The sequence below is a fragment of the Anopheles moucheti genome, chromosome X (genome assembly GCF_943734755.1).
Source record: "Anopheles moucheti chromosome X, idAnoMoucSN_F20_07, whole genome shotgun sequence".
Taxonomy (NCBI): Eukaryota; Metazoa; Arthropoda; class Insecta; order Diptera; family Culicidae; genus Anopheles; species Anopheles moucheti.
In genome coordinates this window covers 8,008,242-8,029,439 of record NC_069142.1, presented here as the reverse complement: position 1 = coordinate 8,029,439, position 21,198 = coordinate 8,008,242, and the positions used below count along the sequence as shown (strand labels likewise).

Below are 21,198 nucleotides of genomic sequence, written 5' to 3'. Positions count from 1 at the left end.
CATCCGAACGATTCACCATGAGATCACAGATGACGTCGTACGAAGAAGATATATGCAACACTGCGCTGTTTAGTATAAACCGATACCGACGAGATGTCGCTGATAGCGAACTCGCGGTGGAAATTGATTTTGGGAAATATGGCAACCAGACCTGCAGGAACCCGTACAGCTCCGTCGTAGCGTATCTTCGGGGGAATCTCGATCATCGGCCGGAAAATGTAACAAAGCCACACGCACATCCCCAACCGTATCCGATAAGAGCGATGGGTTGCGTGGCGGAGTCCGGTAAGACAGCAGAGTAACCGCACGGCAAACAGCCAATAAACCCAACCAAGGAGGCTTATCTTCCGTGTCACCGTCCGGGGTTGTCTTCGTCACTGTGGAAGATGTTTACCGCGCGAAAACAGAAATCCCGGGGCAGGGGGTGCTGATGATAAGGTGGTGGTGTTGTCGCCGTTGTTGTCGTCGTCGGTCAGCGGTGGGAGATCGCCACCACAACCGTTCCGGTGTGTCCGGCGCCTCGTACGCAACGCTCCTCGCAGTATGTCACTGTGTGCGGCGCGTATCGAGGTGTTGTGCAGGCAGATTGATAAGATAAGTAGATAAGGTGGGTAATGCCGATGGATTCGTCCCACGGATTCCCATCGGGCAGCAGGTAGGCAGGGTCTGCGAATAACATTCGGCGACAGACAGACAAGGCGTGGTGCGGCTCACCACACGATGTTGAGACGGTCGCTAGCGCAGCAGACAGTACAGCAACAGAGCCATCCCGTTCCCATCCCGTGGTGAATCGCCCCGAAGAAAAGACAGTGAGTCAGTGCGCGCGTGTATGCGAGTTGTCGGCCAGAACTAGAGCAACCTGAATATCCGTATCCGCTGTTGCGTCGGAAGCGACGGGAACGCACACACCAGATGTGTGGTTAACGGTAGCTAACAATTATGTAACACATCCGGGTCCCGGGTCGACGACTGTTCCGGTGCGCCACAATGGAGGCATTCATCAATGAGATGGTGGAACCGCGCGTCTTCGATCTGATCGTGCTGATACTGCCGAAATGGAGGCTGCTGCTGTACATCTACCTAATGAATGTAAGGTTCATACCACCACCAGCAAGAACCTTTACCCTCCGCCCCCGCCCTACATCTTTATCTCCGGCTTTTCCCTCACTAGATAGTAATCTTTACGCCGGTGTACGTGTTCGGTGCACTCGTAAGCAACGAGCCGGACCTGGAGCTCATCTGTCCGCCGGTTATGCTGCTTGGCTGCAATCTGGTGCACCGTGCGGTGTTTCGGTTTAGCAACGAGCAGAACACACGCAACCTGCTGCTCGGTATCGCTACCCTCAGTGTCGGAATCTCAGCGAGCGGTTTGGTCGCCATGTTGTGTACGCCCCACTACCTGGTGGTGGTGGTGCTACTGTACAGTGTCATTGGAGGTAAGTGGGACGCATAACGCTGTACCGCGCACCGTGATCATACACCGCTCCTCTTGGTCTAATTCCTCAAGGTTTCGGCTACCAGCTGGTATTCTCGCGCATGTGGAAGATACTGGCGAAGATTTTTAACGCCCGAAAGGAGATGTTTGTGATCAAGTTTTTGCACTCGTGCGGTCAGGCCACTAGCCTTCTGGTGTTGCTGATATGCTTTCAGGTACCGTGGGAAGGTTACATCTACGGCGTGCTGCTATTACTGCTGGCAGGCGTTGTGCTACACCTCGTACCGCTGACGATACTGCTGGCGGGTGAGAAGGGTCGTCTGCGCAGCGATCTCGATGTGCTGGTACAACTCACCGAGAAGGGTAACGAGTCGTACTATGCGCACGTTGCGACCAGAGCTATGCCAGAGTTCAAGTCGGAGCTTCCCGCCACTAGCCCAGCAGTAGTGCGCGACCCGGACACTGTGACTCCACCGCTCACGTGGAAGAATCCAGCCAGTTTCAGTGCAACTCTCCACCAAATCAATGAAGATTCCGCCAATGGAGGCGGCGCACACCATTCGCTACCGCTGGTGGACTACGCTTACAGGGAGTGCGAGGAGTCGCTTCTGAACCGACCGGAAGGCAAGTGCTACAATCAAGACGGTGTTGAAATTCTCGAGATGATTCTGGAGGAAGATGAAACCGTGCCGGATGCGGGTGACGAAACAGACACACCGGCAGACACCGGGACGGACGCGGACAGTTCCTCAGCAGTTTCGCAGGCCGGTAAATGGCGCTGGTTAGGCCAGCTGTGCGGGGTAATCGTTGACGCGTCCCGTGCGTTAGATCTCAATGTTCGCCCAAGCGTTAATGTGCGGCTCGCAACTGCAACGCGCAGCGCGCTCGGTGATTGGCGGTGTTGCAGCTGCGCACTCCTCAAGGCGACCGACACCAGCATCTTTGTGCTGTTTCTGTGCATACTGCCGCGGTTGAATGTGCACTACTACCAGCAGCAGACCCGGGCCCGTCACATGACCCTGCTGGCGGTGGTCGTAATATCGTCGGCCTGGGCCAGCGCTTCCTTTCTGCTGCTCTGCTGCGAGGTGCGGTTCCGCAAGCTGCACGAGCGTCTGCTCGTGTTCGGGCTATTCTTCCAGGCGTTTGGGTACTTCTGCGTCTACACCATCCGGTCGAACTTCTGGACGTTTGCCGGTTGTATGCTGATCGGTGTCGGCCACTCTATCGCGTGCGCGTATCAGGAAGCCGTCATCAAGCAGCAGCTCGGTCAGCATCGTTGGACGACCGCCAAGGCGGGTATCGGTCTGCTTGCTGGTGTGGCCGTGCTCGTGCTCGGTGCGGTCGCCAACGTGTTCTACGTGTACGGGCCCATCGATCAACTGCTGCTGACGCTGCTGCTCATCTACAGTGCTGCCGGTGCCTTCTGGATCGCTTGCAGCTGTCGGATACTATTCATCTAGCCGACAACCAACACATCTCTATGACCTGTACCTTTACAACCACAATCAAACTGGGGTGCCGTACAACAGTACTACCATCCATAAACACCATTCCACTTCCAACATCGCGTCTTTCAAAGCGTTCCACCAACATTGCAGCTAAAATGAAAAGGATCATTTAAATATTGTGACATACAAAGGGGAAAGAGAAGAAGATAAACAACAATGCAACATAATCACACTAATCGCGTCCTTACGTGCGTTAGGGAGTTTGCAATGAAGTTCACGCTACGCTTTGCACTTTAGCTTGTTATATCGCGTACAGTGTTGTGTGTTACTTTTATTCCCGAAAATGTTTCTCGTCCTCGACCAAAACTATTTTGACGTCACCGTTCCATTATTTGTGGGACCGCGCGATCCGTTCGCGCTTCTCAGCCTCACAACGGTACAGTTTTCGTATCCTTCTGCTAATCTCAGCTCGCACACACTGATCACGTACGCTCTGGCCTACACACGATGCTGTTTCAGCATGCAAACAGCTAACAGGGCACAACAAAACCTGCCCTTTTGGTTGTTGCGGAAGCCTTTTCTTTTCCTTCCCCGCCCCCTCCTCTGTTCCGTCTTTTGTTTTACAGTTCTGTTTAAATAATATCGCTACCGATTTTTTCTTTTTTGTGGCGTACTAATTTATGCCTTCCACTAGCGCTTTTGCATTTTGTTGAGCCGCCATGAAAACACAAAAAGAAAACAAAACAAAACAAAACATAAACCTTGCTTCGTTACGTTCGATACCCTGCGGTGCGCATTTTCTTCCTCATACACACTCGGCTGATTAGTAGCTGGCGTGTCTTCCTATTTTCTTGCGCATAAAAAAGAGAGAGAGAGAGAGAGGAGAGAGTAAAGTTATAAATAAGACGATATATGTTTTTTTTTTCTCCCCTCTACTCTGATTACACACTTCCGCGGGGGGAGGGGGGGTTGGGGGGGGGAGAAGGGGTGGATGCGTTGGGAATGGCAGAGAAGCTTGCCATTCGTTGGTGTGTGTGTATATATATATATATTTGTATATTTAAAGAGTAAGTATTAAGGATTTTTTTTTTATCAGTATGCAGGTTATCTGGTGCAGTATTATGATCGCTTGCATCATGCCCCTCTTCTTCCGTTTCTGCTGCTGCTGCAACTGCATTGCATTTATGTATAGTATTAATATTATCTTTAACTACTACTTTACGCTTTCTACTACTATTAGACCCTCTCCCCCTCCCCCTAGGTTCATTCGCAATTCGTTACCTTACTCCTTCCAGCCCTTTGCTTCCCTTAATTGGTTATGCTGCGCTATTCGTGCACTTTGAGTCCACAGTTTTTGCTATGCAGTTTTGCTGCATGCATGGGGTGCGCTTAATTAGTAAGGTAGTGGTGATACTTGCCCGTTAACTCCCCCCCCCCCCCCTCCTCCCTCTTCCTTTTTCCACCAAGGCGGTAAAGTGGTTGGAGTAGTATCCCTGCATCCCTGCCGGAAATATGTGGACCCTACTAAAACACCTCTAAACAGGGGATTGTTTGGCTAGGCGCCACCATCGCTGTACCGGGTAAGATGTGTGTCTTTGCTACACAAAACCATGTGTTACCCCAACTGCAACTTACAACTTGCTACATATTGTGTGTGGTAAGCCTCAAACTGCCAAGATTCCTTTGGAATCTTTAAGGTTTTTTTTTTCTTTTTGCTTTGTTTTGCTTCCTCCCGTGAGTGGGGTGGGGGAACGACAGCGAAGAGGATGGAAGAGCGTGGGGGGTGGGGGGGGGGGGTTGGTGAAGGAGGTTTTGGGTGGTTCCTTCAAGCATAAATAATTCGATGGGTCTTGGATGATGAATGACAGTTGCGACGCACGCACGAACACACACTTGCACTAATGAACACACACGGTGCGGGGATGATTGGAAGCCAACATCATACACAAAGAAGCACTAGACAGCGGAGACAAATCAAGCAACATCCGCTATAAATGTCTCCTTAATGCAAACAAAAAAAAAAACAAAAAACAATAACAAAGCAAAGTGTCCTCTTTCACTAAGCAATTAATTACTCTCGCACACACATTCGCATCCTTTTACTCGCACACCAATTTGCCGTATGCAAAACCAGACGCGGAACACAATTCGTTTATCACAATGATATTACATTCATTTGCCGCTTTCTTTTGCGGGGCTAGCTTGAAGAAGAAGAAGTTTGTAATTCTATCGTGGGGGAGGGGCTTTAATGGACCGCTTCAGACGGGTGGTAACACAACGTCTTGGGACTTTTAACATAATACTGTGGGGATGTAGAGTGGCGATGCCATGATAGTTTTTTTTTCTTTACTAAAAGCAGCTGCTTAAAAACTTGTCGCGACTGCTCGGAAAACGTGCGTTGTCTTTTAAGGCTCTAAACGACAGGGGTTTCTGACTTCCGAATGCTGAAGAAGTGTGTGTGTTTTTGATTAATGTTAGTTTAATTCGAACATATGTTTTATAAGACAACTTTCACACTTAACATAATTCCTAACAGACCACTATGGAACGCATCCGCTTCTGACGGATAATAAAAAGATTTTAAAAGAGTTTCCTTTTTTTAAAATAAAAAAAAACCGATATTTTCAATTTTAACATAACAAAAGGGATGCTACTATAACAAATGATGCAGAAATATTCCTTCAGTGTAAGGTTGAGTATCTCATATCGATTGTGTTGAATTTGGTTACCCGTTTAATCGGCAACAATAAAACATGAGGTAGCAAAAAAAAAAAGCGCGAAAAGATCGAACATAATCACCGCGAGAATGAGTATGTACAAACATTTTAACAAATAAACAAAACTTCGATTTAAAAAAAGGTGTGGACATTTAGCGGGAGGTAGGTAATGAGCTTCGCCGCCCTCCCCGTAAAAACTTTCCACAAAAGCCCATCTTTCACGATTCCCCCTTCCCCGTCCCGTTTCTATTCCGTTTTCCCTTTCCCGCCTGCTAGAAAGAGCGGGTCCGGTAATTTGACTTTAGTGCAGCGCTTGTTTTTATCCCCCTCTCAAGGTGTATGTAGGTGTGTCGCCTCTCCCCCCCCTAGCTCAAACCATACGAAAGCAAATCTAAACCACACAGCATCAGCTCACTCGGTTCCCCACCCAGCACCACCAAGCGCAGTTCAGCAGTCGGACTGTGCCGCCGAGTAGTCCAGGTCCTTCTTAACGCTCCGTGCAAGACGGTCCAGCTCGAGAGCGGCATCGGTGCGCATGCTTATCTTGTCGCTCGCCGACACCGTATCGGCCATGCCGTTCATTGCGTTAGAGCGCGGTGACAGCGATGAAGGTGAGCTGGACGCACTGAGTGGGCTGCCAGTGCCGGTGACACCACCGGCAGCGGCCGCCGCCGCAGCCGACCCGGGTGAGACAGACTTCTTGTGCAGCAGGGAGTTGAAGAAGTTTGCCAGCACACCTTCACCGCTCTGCGTGCCGGGCGTGAGCTTACCATCGACCTGTCCGCGGGTGACATAAAGGGGACATTAGCGGATGTATCGCAACTTTCCGGTCCCGTTCTGAACACGATGCGTAAACAAATCGATACGTTACCTTCTTTGGTGAGCCCTGAGCACCAGCAGCCACCGGAGTCCGTTGGGTGCTCTTGGTACCATTGCTGGGCTGCGACCGGAGCGGCGATTCGCCCCGCGTTGGCGTCTGGCCCTGCTGGAGCAGCTGCTGTTGGCGGGCAAGGAATGCTTGCTCATCCTCGGTTTGAATTTCGCTCTCACGGTTCGAAACAGTCTGGAAGTGAGAACACCCGACCCGTAGAGTAAACGGACACAACGATTTTAATGCTCTACGCCGTAGCTTACCTTTCTCGAAGGCGGTTGTGCAATAATATCGTTGTAATAATCGTCCGGTTTGCAGGACTGCATGTTCTCGTACAATATGCTGATCTTTTTCATATTATCCCAACCGGCCGGTCTGGAGAGTATTCGAAAACAACAACAAAAAACATCGTGAATGTGAGCTCAATCATTATGGAGCTAGAACATGCCCTTACATTAGCACCGCATCCTTCTCAACGACCAGCGCGGGCGTCCGGAATGGTAAACCGTAGATCCGATGCGTGAGGTATTTGTAGAGTAGATCGCAGTTCTTGTCCTCCTTCACGCTGGTATAGAAGAGTGACGCTCCGTACATCAAACAGAACCGCCGAATCCACTGCTGCATGAAGTCAAAATGCTCATCCCGATAGTCGAGCTCCTTCTCCAGCGTGGTCATATAGTCGGTCTGTGTTTGGGGTTGATACGGAGTATGAAAAACCCACCATTCCGTGCAAATCGCGACCACATTCCACCGCACTTACCTTGGTAACGACGACGACCACATCGAGGCCTAGGTTGGTCGTTAGGACGCCTTCCGGTAGGGGCAACGCGTCCAGCTCGTCGTCCACCGAAGGCAACCGGTTCGTGCGCTTGATTGGCGAGCCCGGATCGAGATCGTCAATGGTTTCGCAGTAGTTCTGCCATTCCGTCGTTAACCGTGCCTGACACTGCTGTTTTTCTTCTGCAAACAAAAACAAAAACACGCATACACGTTATTATAAATTTACCTAATTCCTGCAGAACGTTTTCAATTCTGTTTTGTTAACGGACTTGTTCACTGCTTCAAACTATGCCAGTTTTTCACAATCTAACGAGTTATTTAAAAGGTTATGAAATAGAAAACTAACATTATATCACAATTTCAACAGACTAACCATTAATTACATGCGAAATAAATACTTTCAGAGTCCTTTGCTTTCGAAATATGAGGACAAAGTTAGCAATTCCCAATTTCATTGATAATACTGTCAATACTTCCTTTACGCGCAGAAAAACGTCTCACCTGGATCAATTTTTAGCCCTGCAATGTGGTCGTCCAGTATCTTCATCCAGTGTTGCAGCTGATCCACCCAGCTCCACGGTGTCGTCATCGACAGTGTCAGTATGACGAGCGTGTGCGGGAAGTTCTGTTCGTTGAGGGCGAACTTGAGCAGATTGTTGTGTCCCGGATCACCATCCAGAATCCAAACGCTCAGACGTGTGACATCTGTTAGCAAAAGGGCATGTAAATAGTCAAAATTCTTCCCTTTGCTCTGGGTTTTGCTAACTCACCATCTCGATATTCGTCCCGTACATCGATGTAAGCGTACTCCAGGCCGGAACCCTTCTTTGGATCCTCGACACCCTGCAGCTTCGCGATGAGGGTCGTTTTGCCGCTCGCATTATCGCCCAGCACCAGCACCGATTTGTTCGACGGCAGCTTGGTATTACTCTGTGTTTGCACCTCGCTCAGGATGGACGACCTGTGGTATGATGATAAGAATGAGGATGATTAAATGTTTGCGCTTCCACTAACACGCGCTGGACCCGCTGATTATTAAGCTGGTTGGTGTGAGGTACAGACAGAGATCATACAGCGCTCAACAGTGCCTACCATCGGTATATGCTAATCGTACGTAAGCAAACATCGCACAGAAAAAAATGACAAAATGTCATCCACAAAACTAACATGGAGCTGGGCGATGGGACAGACAGAAATTGAAAGAGGGTTTGTACCGCACTATGCGAGAAACATGACGTAAGATTTCTCCTCACCGAGGTCTTTTCGGGTGTTTGTTTTCTTCACATCCCACACACCCGGTTAGTCATTTGACTTCTACGCGAACAGCTCAGCTTGCCCTGCCGCGACTCCACCCGTACAGACCACGTGATAATAGGGAGTCATTTTTGCCTCAACTCTATTTGTTTTAAATTTCTATTTTGTACAACAAACCGATAGAGGAGAAGAGACAGGCGCACACAAATACACTTAAATGCCATCACGATCTACACTGCTGTTGGATTAATCGCAATGCCTTGTGTTTGCTTTATCGATGGAAGCGATTTGAAGGTACCGTAGCACAGTAATTTAAATGCAACGTGCGTCCGTCGCGTTTGATACATTCCGGAAAGGAAGTGTGTAATGTGACAACAAATCAAAAAATAAAACGGATATATTTGTTTTATGACAACAAAAGAAAAGATTGTAGAAAATCTATACTCCGGTGTCTCTTCTATCTTCCTCTTCTGAGAATACATCGATTAGATCATGCGAAATAAGGAGATCTTCTTCGCGTTTTCTGCCACTCCAACCTCAGAGATCTTGGTGTATGGAAACTGTTTCGTGATGTATCGACCTATTAGGTCATGCTTGGTATTTCCGGCTTATTAGCCATAGTTTTACCACACAGGCGAATAGTCTGGTCCTTATTGCATGGAGGCGACACAGATGAGAAGGTGTGTATTAGAGCAAATAGCATGACATAAAGCCTAGCAATGTGTATAGATGGTTGTATGAGTTCATAAACTGCTGTTAAGCTCTGAATGTGTTTCAGGAGCTTTACACGATCACTTCAGATCATTTATAGCGCTTCCAACTTCATCTTTCAAACCCTCAAGAGCTGAAGGATGAAGTTCCTCATACATTCTAGTCATAAGACAGGATAAGATTCCTCAAACATTCTAGACATCTTATCACCATCCTCCCAGCTCGTCCGCAAGATTCAATTTGACAAATCGTATAAAAGTAGTCTCCGAATTGATTTTTCCTATCGTTGAGGTACCTGCAATGAGGAGATCACTTCGAGAAAAAGAAATAAATAAACACAATGCAAAAGAGAATGTGAGAGGCTGGGAAATGTGAAATTGGAGCAGCTGTCAAAATCTGTGGCTGTTTTTGGAGCCGTGAAATAGATCCATACCAAAGCGTGGTGTGTTTTGAGGAGTGAGATGTATGGAGGGGGGGAAAGACTGTCGTACGGGATATCTTGATGACAACTGCCGTCTTCTTGGTTGATCACTTGTGTGAAAAAGAGATAGGGTTGCTAATTCACCCCCATCGAAGAAAAAAAAAAAGAAAGCGGAGCGTGGGAAAAAGAGAAAGGGTTGATCGGTTTGCTTCATTTAACGCAGATACAACGAGCAAAAGTGAATCGATCATGCCGATAGTGACATTTTTCACAATCCGTCTGATTTCCGTTCCGTCCCGATACGAGAGTCTTGTTTCACAGCCGGGAAGAGGATGCTTACCAGAGGTTTTCCTTCGCTTCCGCATCCTTCTTTCGGGCGGCCGTCGTGGGGGTGGTGAGCCCGTGCACCTGTGACTGCGTTAGAATTTCCATTCTCGTTACCCAAGAAAAGCCTTCCTCTTCAAGGATCGTGTCTCAGCGGTGGTTGATCGCTGGTCGCTTCCTAAACCTCCCTCTCACAGCCGGTGTTTCTTTATACACTTCGCGTGCACACACACACACACACGAATTGTGCTTGCACACACGCGCGCATGCACCGCACACACACGGAGACGAGTGCAGAGCAGCTGGTGGTCGCGATTGAGGCGTTTTCTGATGGAGGTGTTGATAGTTGTTGATGACGAATGCACAACGGGGCCGCCTACAGTGAGTTTCTTTCGTCAAGCGAAGCCTTGTGCCGCACTTGCACTTGCACAGACCACCGCACCAGAAGCCAGAGGATCCTTTTTCGCAGCATCCGAGATGGCGAAAGTAAAGAAAAGGAGCAAAATTATCAATCAGTTTAGCAAACGAGAAAAAAGCAAATTGGGTATGAAATTGGGAAAACATTTGGCCTCTTTCTAAGGCACACATACACGGCACTCTCTTTTCCTTTCGCACACACACACACACAATGCTCCGTCAAATGTACGGGAAGGGAAAGAAAATTGTGAGTCATCGGCGGAATGCGTCGAATGTCCGAGTTCCAATTTTCGATCCAACCCCTCTCTCTGTTTCCTCCGCAGCCACAACGGAGTGTAACGGGTGTGTCTTCGGTATTCAAGGTTTCTTGCTTTTCTATTTTCCTTTCCGAGCAAGCTGTCACATCAACCCAGCAACACACCTGGGGACGGCACACCAAGCGGGGCTGTGTGTCACCACTCGCGGTCGGCGATGGGATTGGTGGGGGTCCCAACAAACCCACCCGTGTCACTGCTGCAAGCTGCAACCTAAGGAAAACGGATTTGTCCACCGGACGCAGTCGGCATCCGCTGGTGGGCCACACATACACACGGGGTTTCACACAGTTTTCATTGTCCTGCACGAGGTTAGTCGGAAAGCTACACCGTCACCATAAGTGCAGCACACATCATCAACACACACACACACACGCACGCACGCGCACATACACATATGCCCCCCGAAGTGTGGAATTTCGGACGCAGTGAGCAGACTGATGTCATCGCAAAAGGGGGATGCGTGGCGTGGGCGCTTCTCACGCTGCAACCTTCTCGCACTTTTCCCCCCTCGTTCCCTCTGACCGACACTTACGATCCCTTATTTGGCGTGCTGTGTAAGCTGGACGAAGGAAAGGGCAGCGAGCGATGCTGTGTGTGTTTTGTGTGGCCAGGAATTCAACCACAGAATCCTTCCGATCCCTGCTGCTACTTACGTTTTGTGTGCGCGCTGGGAAGGGGTTGAAATTTACCGTGAAGTGGAACGGTTGCGGCGCGCTGCTTCGACTACAAGTTCTTCTAGGGTCGAATTCGTCGCTAGCCCGTCAGAGTGGCCATTTTACCTGGCTTTGACGTACGTACGGTTTTCTTCGCTCGACGGCCGACTGTTCGCTTTTTTCTTTCTTTTTTTGTCCAACACGCGTTGACAGCTGCCTGTTGACAGTGCGTGACAGCGTGAGCACGCCCGAGGTGTGTATAGTGAGCGCGCAAGCGGCAATTGAGCTATGAAGTAGTTCGGCTTCATCTCGGCCTCTTTTGGGCTTCTACTCATAGCTCTATTCGCATTCGGTGATGAAACGTGGCCCCAGCTTTTGCGATATAAACGTGTATTACAGCATGTTTGACATAAATCCGTTCCAGCTTCAATTGCCATATGGTTTCGCATTCTAAAGTTGAATTGTCGTGTCAAATTTTTCGAAGTGGCAATATTAGGCATCATCCAAAATCAGGCGATATACCGTTAAGCGTTAAAGAAGGGTCTCATTACTGAGCCTTATTAATTTGATAATTTGATAATTTATTTATTCAATGAGCCTCATATGGTTCCTTTGAAGCTTGGGTATAAAAGTACATTTAACACGTCGTTGGGCACACAGAACGAATACAATTTAAGAATAATAAACGCGACATGTCAGGTTCTAAACGATCACAAACAGCGTTAAACTCTCGTCACATGGACAATAACGGATCAGAGGAACCAAAACGACTATGACGTTCCTCCACGTCAAGTAATAGTCTGGCACGGAGCGACCTCGCCGGAACGTAGATGTTGAGCCTGGATAGTAGTGCCGGCGAGTCGATCCGATGGTCAAGTATCCCTGCGACAAATAATCTCTACGCGTTACAGTTTCGCTGTTTCAGCGACTCCAGGTCCAGTAACGCGCAGCGTCCGTTGTAGTCAACTTGGACGCTTCAGGAACGCAGAGCAAACCGCGTATACTTGCGCTAGATGCGCACTTGCGCATCATTCAAATTCGTGTGATACGGCTATTGGCATTGGCCTGAATGCGGATGAAGCAGTGTTGTTGAATGCTTCAATGTTGTAGTTGTTGAAACATTGAATAGAATGAGAGATCACCAGCAACGCAGTCATTTTGCCAATAGGGAATTGCTTATAATTGTTTCATCTTGCTTCAAATAAACCAATAAATGTGTTCTCTTGGTTTAAAGTAATTATAGTCAAATGATTTAGCTTAAATCACGTGAAACTCATAAAAATATGGGCACGTAATAACAAATAAAAATCGTAAAATCGTTATTGCGGGTTGGCTTTCTATAGTAATCTTGGCCCCTTTAAATGTTCTCTCATTGTCACACATAGATGGCGCTGCAGTTATTGCATGATGAATGGATGTGGTCATGAATATTGGATTTGATCGCGCTGCAAATGGATTTTGCAGTGGGAGGTGGGATTAAAACGCACCATCAGCATGGAGTCATGTGGGTAGCCCTTGAGATTACGTTGTTATTCGCACAATCTGTTCATGTGGTACACTTTTACCGACGGACAAAGTTGCGATTTTTCTTTTCTATTTGGTTCAACGTTTATCTAAGATCTTTTGTACAATTGTTTGTATGGGGATAACTACACTGTATGTGCTTTTATTATAATTATTTATATCAGCACGTTAATACATTGTTATTTTACTCTCGTTCTCGCACGATAATAGTGTTTTGCCGGATGTGTGTCGCTCTCGAACGTTGGAATGCAGTGTCATCTTTGTCTCGTTTCGATATATCTGCCCTATTCCGCAACACTTGTCCATTCATAACTGTGTGGTTTGTTTTGTTCTTGATAGTTGTTTTTTTCTGTACACTTTAATTCGCTACACGACGGATATACACATACAAATACACACACACGTGGGCAAATAGGGGGAACGTAATTTAGCTAACAAAATAAAAACATTCTTATACAAATTAAATATTGCCACAAACAAACAGAAAACAATACGCACTTATTTTCTGTGAAAAAAGGTTTGAAAAGGAGTTAAGGGGAAAACAAAGGGGAAGGACATACATTGACTAAACAATTCAGGCACACACGATTCAGGATTTCCAAAAGAGTACGATGAACACACGGTTAAATCCAACGGGGACTAGTCGTGTTTTGGGGAGCCAACACGACAGATCCCATGATGACGGATTTTGGAGGCGCTTCAGGCGGAGTTCGGTGATTTGCGAACGATTGGTTGATCGTTTTGGGGAAGGTGTTTGATAGTGTGCGGGAAGGTTGTGGCATTCCCGTGCAGATTGTGGTTCCATATGTGCTATATCCTTCTCACATTTAAGCCATATTGTGCTTGCGTCCATTTGCCCAGATCCGCAGGCTTATACGGGGAGGGAACATCTTTAGAAGATGGGAATGTAGTTATCGATCTTGGCCCGGTGCTTTTGGGCGACGCACTCCGCAATCCACACGATGTTGCGACATTCCTGCTCCTTCAGCTTCAGGTAGGAGTAGAACACACCGAAATGGAACTGCTGCATGAAACCGTACATGTTCAGCTTCACCTCGTGCTCGTAGAACTTGTCTTCCAGCGTTTTGTCGCCCGGATTGTTGCCCGAACCGTCAAACAGGGCCGCGTACTCGGCGTAGTACTCAGCGACCGCCTTCACCTGCTCGTAATCATCCGCCCGTGCCAGCGCGGCCAAACCGTCCGGGTTCATGCGTCCGCAGCGCGGATACAGCTTCGCCCGATCGTCCTTGGACAGCTCCGTGCCGAACGAGTTGATCGTGATGATGATCGCACGTCGATCCGCCTCGAACTAGAAACAAATCAATGGAATTATGTTGTCCGAAGGCCGTGAATTCTTTTCCGTACAAAAAACGGGGAATACTTTACCGCCAAAATTTCACACATAACGTCCGCGGTGGTGCCACCAATGTTCTTGCAAAAGTCGTAGAACGCCTCCAGATACGCCTTGTACAGCGTGTTACGGATGATCTCGATGTTCATCTCGTCCAGATCCTGCTCGGAGATGCAGTCGACGAAGAACGGGGCCAGTGGCGTATCGACCAGCACCGCATTGTACAGCTCGGCCGGCGTTGCTGCGACGTGGATCGCTTCCATCTGCTCGAAGCTACCGAGCGGGTGACACTTCGGAATGAGCTCCGAGATCGGGCGCTGATGAAGCGTACCCGTGATCAGCAGGATGATGTTATCGATCATGTAGCTGTACGTGATGTAGTCCAGAAAGGTGGACAGCGGTTCAACGGCATGGTTGCGCATATGCTGGAACTCAATCACCAGCTTTTCCCGCAGCTTGTCGTCAATCACGGACACCGCCAGCGGGGACGGTTCATTGGCCAGAAATTGACCATAGTCCGTACCCTGCAGATGCAGCTTCAAATCTGTGGGCAGGCGATGGAGAAGCAGAAGGTTTTATTAAACGAATTTATCGATGAAAAATTTAGCTAAAACTGTGGCCCCAATATGTAATGTTGTTTTTTCCTCCCAATATCCGTCGTATCATCGTCGTCATGGGATGGAGGTGTGTTGAACACAGGGTCATATGACCCACCGCACCGCACCAACACATGTCACGAGAGCTATCTTCCGTCGCATTTCATCGTACAGCAAATGTATCTCCACTGGTCACGAGGTCTCGCCAACAACACTAGTCGTGCATTTTTTTTTAAGGGAAGAGAAAAGTTTTCCAGGACTACGGCAAGATCATGGAAATAATAGTAGGATATTTAATTTGATTCGTCCGTGACTCACCCTCGAGCGTTTCGCACTGCACCAGGTTGAGATAATCGGCCTGCTTGAGGATGCCGCACTTGAACCCACGGCAAAGGCCCTCCAGATAGCCACCGTCAATGTTGAACATATAGCCAGGCATATTTCTGCTTTGTTATGAATTACTTTACTGATTTCTTTTTTGTTCCTTTTGATCGGTGAAACGGGTCTCGGGATTTTGCCTAAATGGATCCCTGGTTCGCGTTAGGCTTCTTGATTGGGATGCCCTTTTTCTTTCAACAAATGGGTGCGCATAAGCACATACGCACGCAAAAATCCACACGCACACACACACGCACACGCACGCACGGGATTGAAATGAAGGGCCTGGGGTGCGACCTACTCGACCCGATAGCAAAACGACAACGAACGACTTCACTGCAAGCGAATGGTGACCAGAGTAGCAGTCTGCACTGAAAACCTCAAACCGTGAGATATGTTTTTCTCTCTGCACTTGGCGTAATCTCGACGAGTGAGGTAAAACGCATCATATGACTACAATTTTGGTACGCAGACGTACGCGTGCGGCCTGGGTGGTGACAACAGAGACAGGGGGAGGGATTTTGTGTTTTTGATGCGTATGGGTGTTTACAGCTGTGCATCGACAGGCTGCGCATTGTGTTTCTGCCGTGCTTTAAAGGCATTAGACCCTTCAGCGCTCGTAGTATGAACACGTTGGCAACAGTCAGCTGACATGGCCATTTAAATTCAATTTGACCGCTGACCGCTGCAGATCTTTGTAAATCGGAATGTTAAATGGATATAGAACTATAATGCAAAATTATATAATTTTTGTTTATATCACATATATTATAATATAAAAAAGAAACAAGTAATAACATTCGAAACAAGTAATCATTCGTATATTCGTAATAAATCATTCGGGCATCATTCGTTATTAATGAAAAAATAAAGTGTAACTATAAAAATTGTATTCACATTTACTCGCAATAACATATTGCTTGGAGAAATAACCATTATGAACATTATGGTTTGCCTCTGAGTTACAAGAGTGAAAATGGAATTTAATGTACTCCTTACAAAGTTTTGAGGAATGTTGGAGAGAGCTTATCTTGTAGGGTACTTTGCTGCATGTTACTCGTAGATGGAAAAGCTCAGAAAAACAATTGCAACGCGATAATACTTCCTTGTACAATTATACTTTTAATTTGATATGTTGCACAACATCTGGCATGCAACATATGTCGCGCAACATATGTCGCTCAACATATGTCGCGCAACATATGTTGCGCAACATCCGTCATGCAACATCTTACATGCAACAACTTGGGATTGCAACTACCGGGAACCTCGTTACCTCTTGAAAAACAAGCTCTCCTGGTATCGGAAATCTGAAAACAGCTGGTTTGTATGGAAAGTTAGTGTTTGCACTTGCACATTTGCACATTGCATACCTGTCGACGGTTTTTGAGCAAAATTGCTGTACTAGGTGCTACCTCCTCCGTGGATGCTTTCCTGGCATCGGAAATCTGTAAACAGCTGGTTTGTATGGGATTTCGTATCAGCAAACGGGGAATTCAAGAGAGACCATCTATAATACATGGACTATCACTATCGCATACTATCAAACTCATGTAAACGATCACCTGTGCAAGGGAGGTAAACGAAATGCAGTGTATCCTTAAGGATGGTATCGTTACAATGGCGCCCAAAGAGTTGCGAACTTCATATTACCTAAATTTACAGGATTGCAGCGCCATTTTCTGTTCGAATTTCTTCAATTGGGATAAAGAGGAAATAATAAAGTTAATTCACTAAGATAATTTCCTTGAATTAATAATAGAATTCAAATAATGAAATGAAACTCTCGTATAGGAGTTTTCTGAAGTTTCTGATATTACAAAAATCTTCGGATGCTAATTGTTGTTTTGCTTCTTGATAGGTTGTTTCGTCTTTTAAGGTAGTGTTTACTTTATTTTACCATTATACCAATGCGGTTTTTTTGTTGTAGTTGATTTTCATCGTTTTGTTCTTTGTTTTAGGCAACATAAAAACTGTGCAATGATTTTTCTCGTTTCGTTATTTTCCGGGGGTTGTTTCGAGTTTTGCTCTTTCCTTTCCCTTTACCTCTTTTAACTCTAACACTAGCTGTGTGCGTGTGTGGTTGGGTTGTTTTTTTGTTCGTTAAGCGACGCAACATAAACATTGTTACACATCGTTCATTTACTCTCTCCCTTCCGGCAACATGATTATTTACTTGCTTTAAACAAAAATTCTCACCCCACCAAAAAACACAATTTTACCACAGTGGAGTGTTGTGTGCGGGTCATAATGAAGCGAAACAAGTGTCCTTTTTGGAGAATTACATTTGTAAACATAGCATGCAGCTTTGTTCGTTTGATCCTTTTCTTGTAATTGTGATGTAAAAGCGGTTAAGAAACCTTTAAGAGGGGAGAGCAAGATGATATTTGTGTTGTTATTGGGGCCAACCATCGCTACGGTTGCCCAGAGAATAGAAAAATAGTTGTCTTTGAACATCACTACAATGTTTTCTATACTCTAGTGCTCGATATTGCTGTTTGGTTGAATTGGTTCTGGCTATTAAATATGGACGCTTTGCTACAATGGAAAACCCTGCAATATAGGAATGCAAGGGCTTCTGCTATATTATTGTAAAGGTTTTTGTTTTTTTTTTCAGTGGATAAAAAGAAAACATTTTCTATTTCAAAACAAAAGAATAAGGAAAGGAACAAAGTTTACATTGTAGTTTTCTTCGCATTTGGACAAAATGTTCTGTGTCTTTCGTTTGGAACCCATCGGATGGCTAGGAGCTTTTTGTATGTTTAATTGTCGCTCGGCCCTCACATTATCGCACATTAATTGATTTACACAACACCCACACACCATCCATTCAACGCCACAGACAAATCACAAGAAAACAAGGAAATCATCCCCCCGGGGGTCTTATTTACGTTTTTCAACTCCTTACAACAGTTGTTTCCTCCCTCCTTTCAGATAATTGATTGGCAAAAATGGTGTGTAATGTGTGTTTGTGCTACTGCAGCGCTTTATCTGTGTGTGTTTGTGACGGGTGGGTGGAAGGTAGTAGTTTTCCAACCACAAAACCAACCCCTTATTTTCCACCCTGCCATATTGGTTAACTTTCATATCAAAATATTTGTTTTAATATCTCTCTTTATCGCTTTCGCGCGCTCCTTTTGCCTTTCTGCTAACTCTTTCTTTGCTAGATTTTTATTTTTGCTGATGAAGATGAGAAAATGGTGGATGTCGTTTCTTTTTCTTGTCCGTCTTTTTAAGGACCTAGCGCGCGTACCGAAAACGGCAGTGTGTTTTCCTTTTACTTTTCGTAGAATAAGTGTATTACTACCACCTTTCTGTCGCCAACGCCGCGATGTATGCAAAATGTGTTCTTTTATCCATTGTTTACTAGCGGTATTGCATACATTCGAGAGCTGAAGGGAAGAACTAGCGGCAAAATACTCTTATACTACACCAATTATTCTTTTGTTCCTTCTATTTCTGTTTTAAATGTGGTTTTCTGTTTTGTTTAATGAATGATAGTGGATGAACATTTGTTTTATCTTATAATGATGGATGTATCTCACTTTATCTACCACTAAAAGAGCATTGTAGTACGCATCTTTGTTTTTTCCCCCTCTTTGTTTTAAGGTTTGTTTTACGCAATAGATTCACAGAGATGGTAAAGAAAACATATAACATTAATTTTAGAGACGAACCGTAGCATCATATGTTAGCATGTCATTTCAATTAAGTCGTGTGTTGTGTTGTTTGTGCGTGTATTTTTACTTCGTCTCCTCTTTTGTGTGCGTGTGTTTGTTATGCTTTAATAATTGTACAACACCACGGTATGATTTCTTTTACGTTCCCCCTTTCATTGTGAAACTGTGGTTTATCGACAGCCGTCAACAAAACCGTCAGACAGCGAGAAACAGACGCCAAAAGCACATCGATTTTGTTTCTTTTTTGCACTTCCACACCACGCGGCACCTGAAGCGTTTTACAATACGTTAACTGGAAGGAGGATTGCGGGAAATTGCGAAGGATTTTAAAAGGAGGGGTTTAAAAAAAAGCGTTCATCGAGAAGCGTTGGAAGGGAAAAGGAACGGTAAGGAAGGAAATTCTAATAAGTTAGACTATCTTCATCGACACTATATATATATATCGAACCTAATAAGCTGCTTTTTTTTGCTTTGCCCTTTGTCCTCGAGCACCATTTTCCCTCAACCTTATCCTTCTTCTTTCGTTCATCCCCTTTTCTACACACACACACACACTTCCGGTTTGGGTATCTTTTCGGTTTTCGTCTGATTTCAGCGTTTACAATAATATATTAAAAAGCACTTGCGCGGTTTAATCTAAACATATCGTTTCATCCCCTCCCCAAAACCCCACACTCCCTCTCTTAGATTCTAATACTCCTTCACTCTTCACCATTCCCTCTGCTAAGAACTAACTAGTTGTCCCATTGTTTTTTTGTGTTTCATTTTTCTTCCCTCCCAATGCACTCGTCGCAATTAGTTTCGTACATGCGATGGGTAATAATAATGGTAATATAACCCCCATCTATTCCTACCAGTGAAAAATGCACCTTATTTTTATTCCCGCTCCATGCAGAACAGAATTATGAAGCGAAAACACAATAGGGTGTTGTATAATCGCGAGCAATCAAACCATAATAATGCGCAACTCAACTATATCTGCCTGATGTATGAGCGTGTGTGTGTGGGGGGGTTCGCCCCAATACTACGCTCCCGAAATGGCCCCAAATATGTATCCCGAATTCCATCACAAATAGTGCGTCCGTATGGGTTGCGCTTCCTTTTTTTTTTAACCAACTACTCTACCCCATCTACACACCTACTCTTTTCCTTTTTCTCCTTCCGTTTCGCCTCAGTCCGTGTAAGTGTTTAACTTCTTGCACCCTCTAGAGAAGTAAGCCTTATTTGTTATAAATACTATTTCTTTTGCCAGTTTTCCTTCTTGATTTCGCTGTCTTTCTTTATTTTTAGATTTTGTTTTTCTTTTAGCACGGCCTCTTTATGGAAACGAGAGTGTTTTCCCTTCCTTAGACCACCCCGCGCAACTTTCTCGGGTTGATTTTGGAATGTAATACTATACCGATAAGCAACTAAGAGGCCAGAAAGTGTTGATTACAGCGGAAGCGCGTGCGCGCACACAAATCGTAAGGATTCGCGGCCAAACTAAAACCAAGCCCACAGAGTATTGCAACAATTTAACTCTGTTTCGCCACTACACATTATACAGCTTTTTCCCACTAATCGCGTGTACACACCATTTGCTACTAAATAATTAAAATGCTTTAATGCTTCCCGCGCGTGACTTAACAGTGAATGTGTGTTTGTTTTTTCGTCTTTCCTCACGGAGTGTTTATCTTCTAGCAACCCTGCGCTTAACTTAGTGAAAAGGAAAACAATTATCCAATAAAAAAAGCACTAGCAGTTGCACCGAGATTCGATAAATAGCAATAACCCATCCTACTTCTAAATAGTAATTACACGTTTCCGCAACAGTGTGTACTCCCCCGTCCTGTGTTACGCGCGCATACACAAAAGGGGAGAAATATAGGGCGCGCGCTAGGGCGATAGTAATAGATTAGCTAACAGAAAGCAAAACACGCGAATGGTTCTTGCTCTACTACGTAATAAGTTTAACTGCGCAACACACACATACGCCGCTCAGCCCCCTTTGTGCGGGTGTATGTGTTTAGTTTTTTTTTTATTTTTTGCATGTTGCATGTACGTTTCCTGAGCTGATATCCTTTTCCAAGTTTTGTTTTCAGCGGGAAACCCATTCGTTTTGCGCGTAGCATAAGGTCAAAAAGGAAAAGCTCGAGCGATTGTATATAGCGGAAAAGGGAGGGAACCTTACAGTACACGAAGCGTCCCGCGTAAAGTTACACCTAATTTCCTCCTCTTTGCTGGCATGCATTTTTTGTCACTACTATTTTTTTGTGTCACCCCTCCCTTGCGTGCGCTAGCACCCGCTAATTCTGTAGTATTCAAGTTTAAATATTTTGACT

General features: G+C 45.8%; 3 protein-coding genes across 3 annotated transcripts; 1 reads left to right on the top strand and 2 right to left on the bottom strand.

The window, feature by feature from the left end:
- The first annotated feature begins 722 nt into the window (after positions 1–722).
- LOC128307472 (uncharacterized) lies at positions 723–3,206 on the top strand. The gene is made up of 3 exons (XM_053045342.1): positions 723–1,089; positions 1,172–1,436; positions 1,508–3,206. Exons 1-3 carry the CDS (start codon positions 988–990, stop codon positions 2,893–2,895), a joined length of 1,755 nt encoding a protein of 584 aa, XP_052901302.1. The 5' UTR covers positions 723–987; the 3' UTR covers positions 2,896–3,206.
- Positions 3,207–4,929: 1,723 nt separating this feature from the next.
- LOC128307473 (cytoplasmic dynein 1 light intermediate chain 2) lies at positions 4,930–11,536 on the bottom strand. The gene is made up of 9 exons (XM_053045343.1): positions 11,349–11,536; positions 9,978–10,419; positions 8,022–8,212; positions 7,753–7,956; positions 7,232–7,431; positions 6,926–7,155; positions 6,735–6,846; positions 6,472–6,663; positions 4,930–6,377 (listed from the first exon to the last, which is right to left on the bottom strand). The coding sequence occupies exons 2-9, from the start codon at positions 10,067–10,069 to the stop codon at positions 6,048–6,050; spliced, it is 1,551 nt and encodes a 516-aa protein (XP_052901303.1). The 5' UTR covers positions 10,070–10,419; positions 11,349–11,536; the 3' UTR covers positions 4,930–6,047.
- A 1,333-nt stretch (positions 11,537–12,869) lies between these two features.
- On the bottom strand, positions 12,870–15,675 carry LOC128307442 (V-type proton ATPase subunit d). The gene is made up of 3 exons (XM_053045288.1): positions 15,138–15,675; positions 14,259–14,767; positions 12,870–14,181 (listed from the first exon to the last, which is right to left on the bottom strand). The coding sequence occupies exons 1-3, from the start codon at positions 15,256–15,258 to the stop codon at positions 13,765–13,767; spliced, it is 1,047 nt and encodes a 348-aa protein (XP_052901248.1). The 5' UTR covers positions 15,259–15,675; the 3' UTR covers positions 12,870–13,764.
- Positions 15,676–21,198: the final 5,523 nt, after the last annotated feature.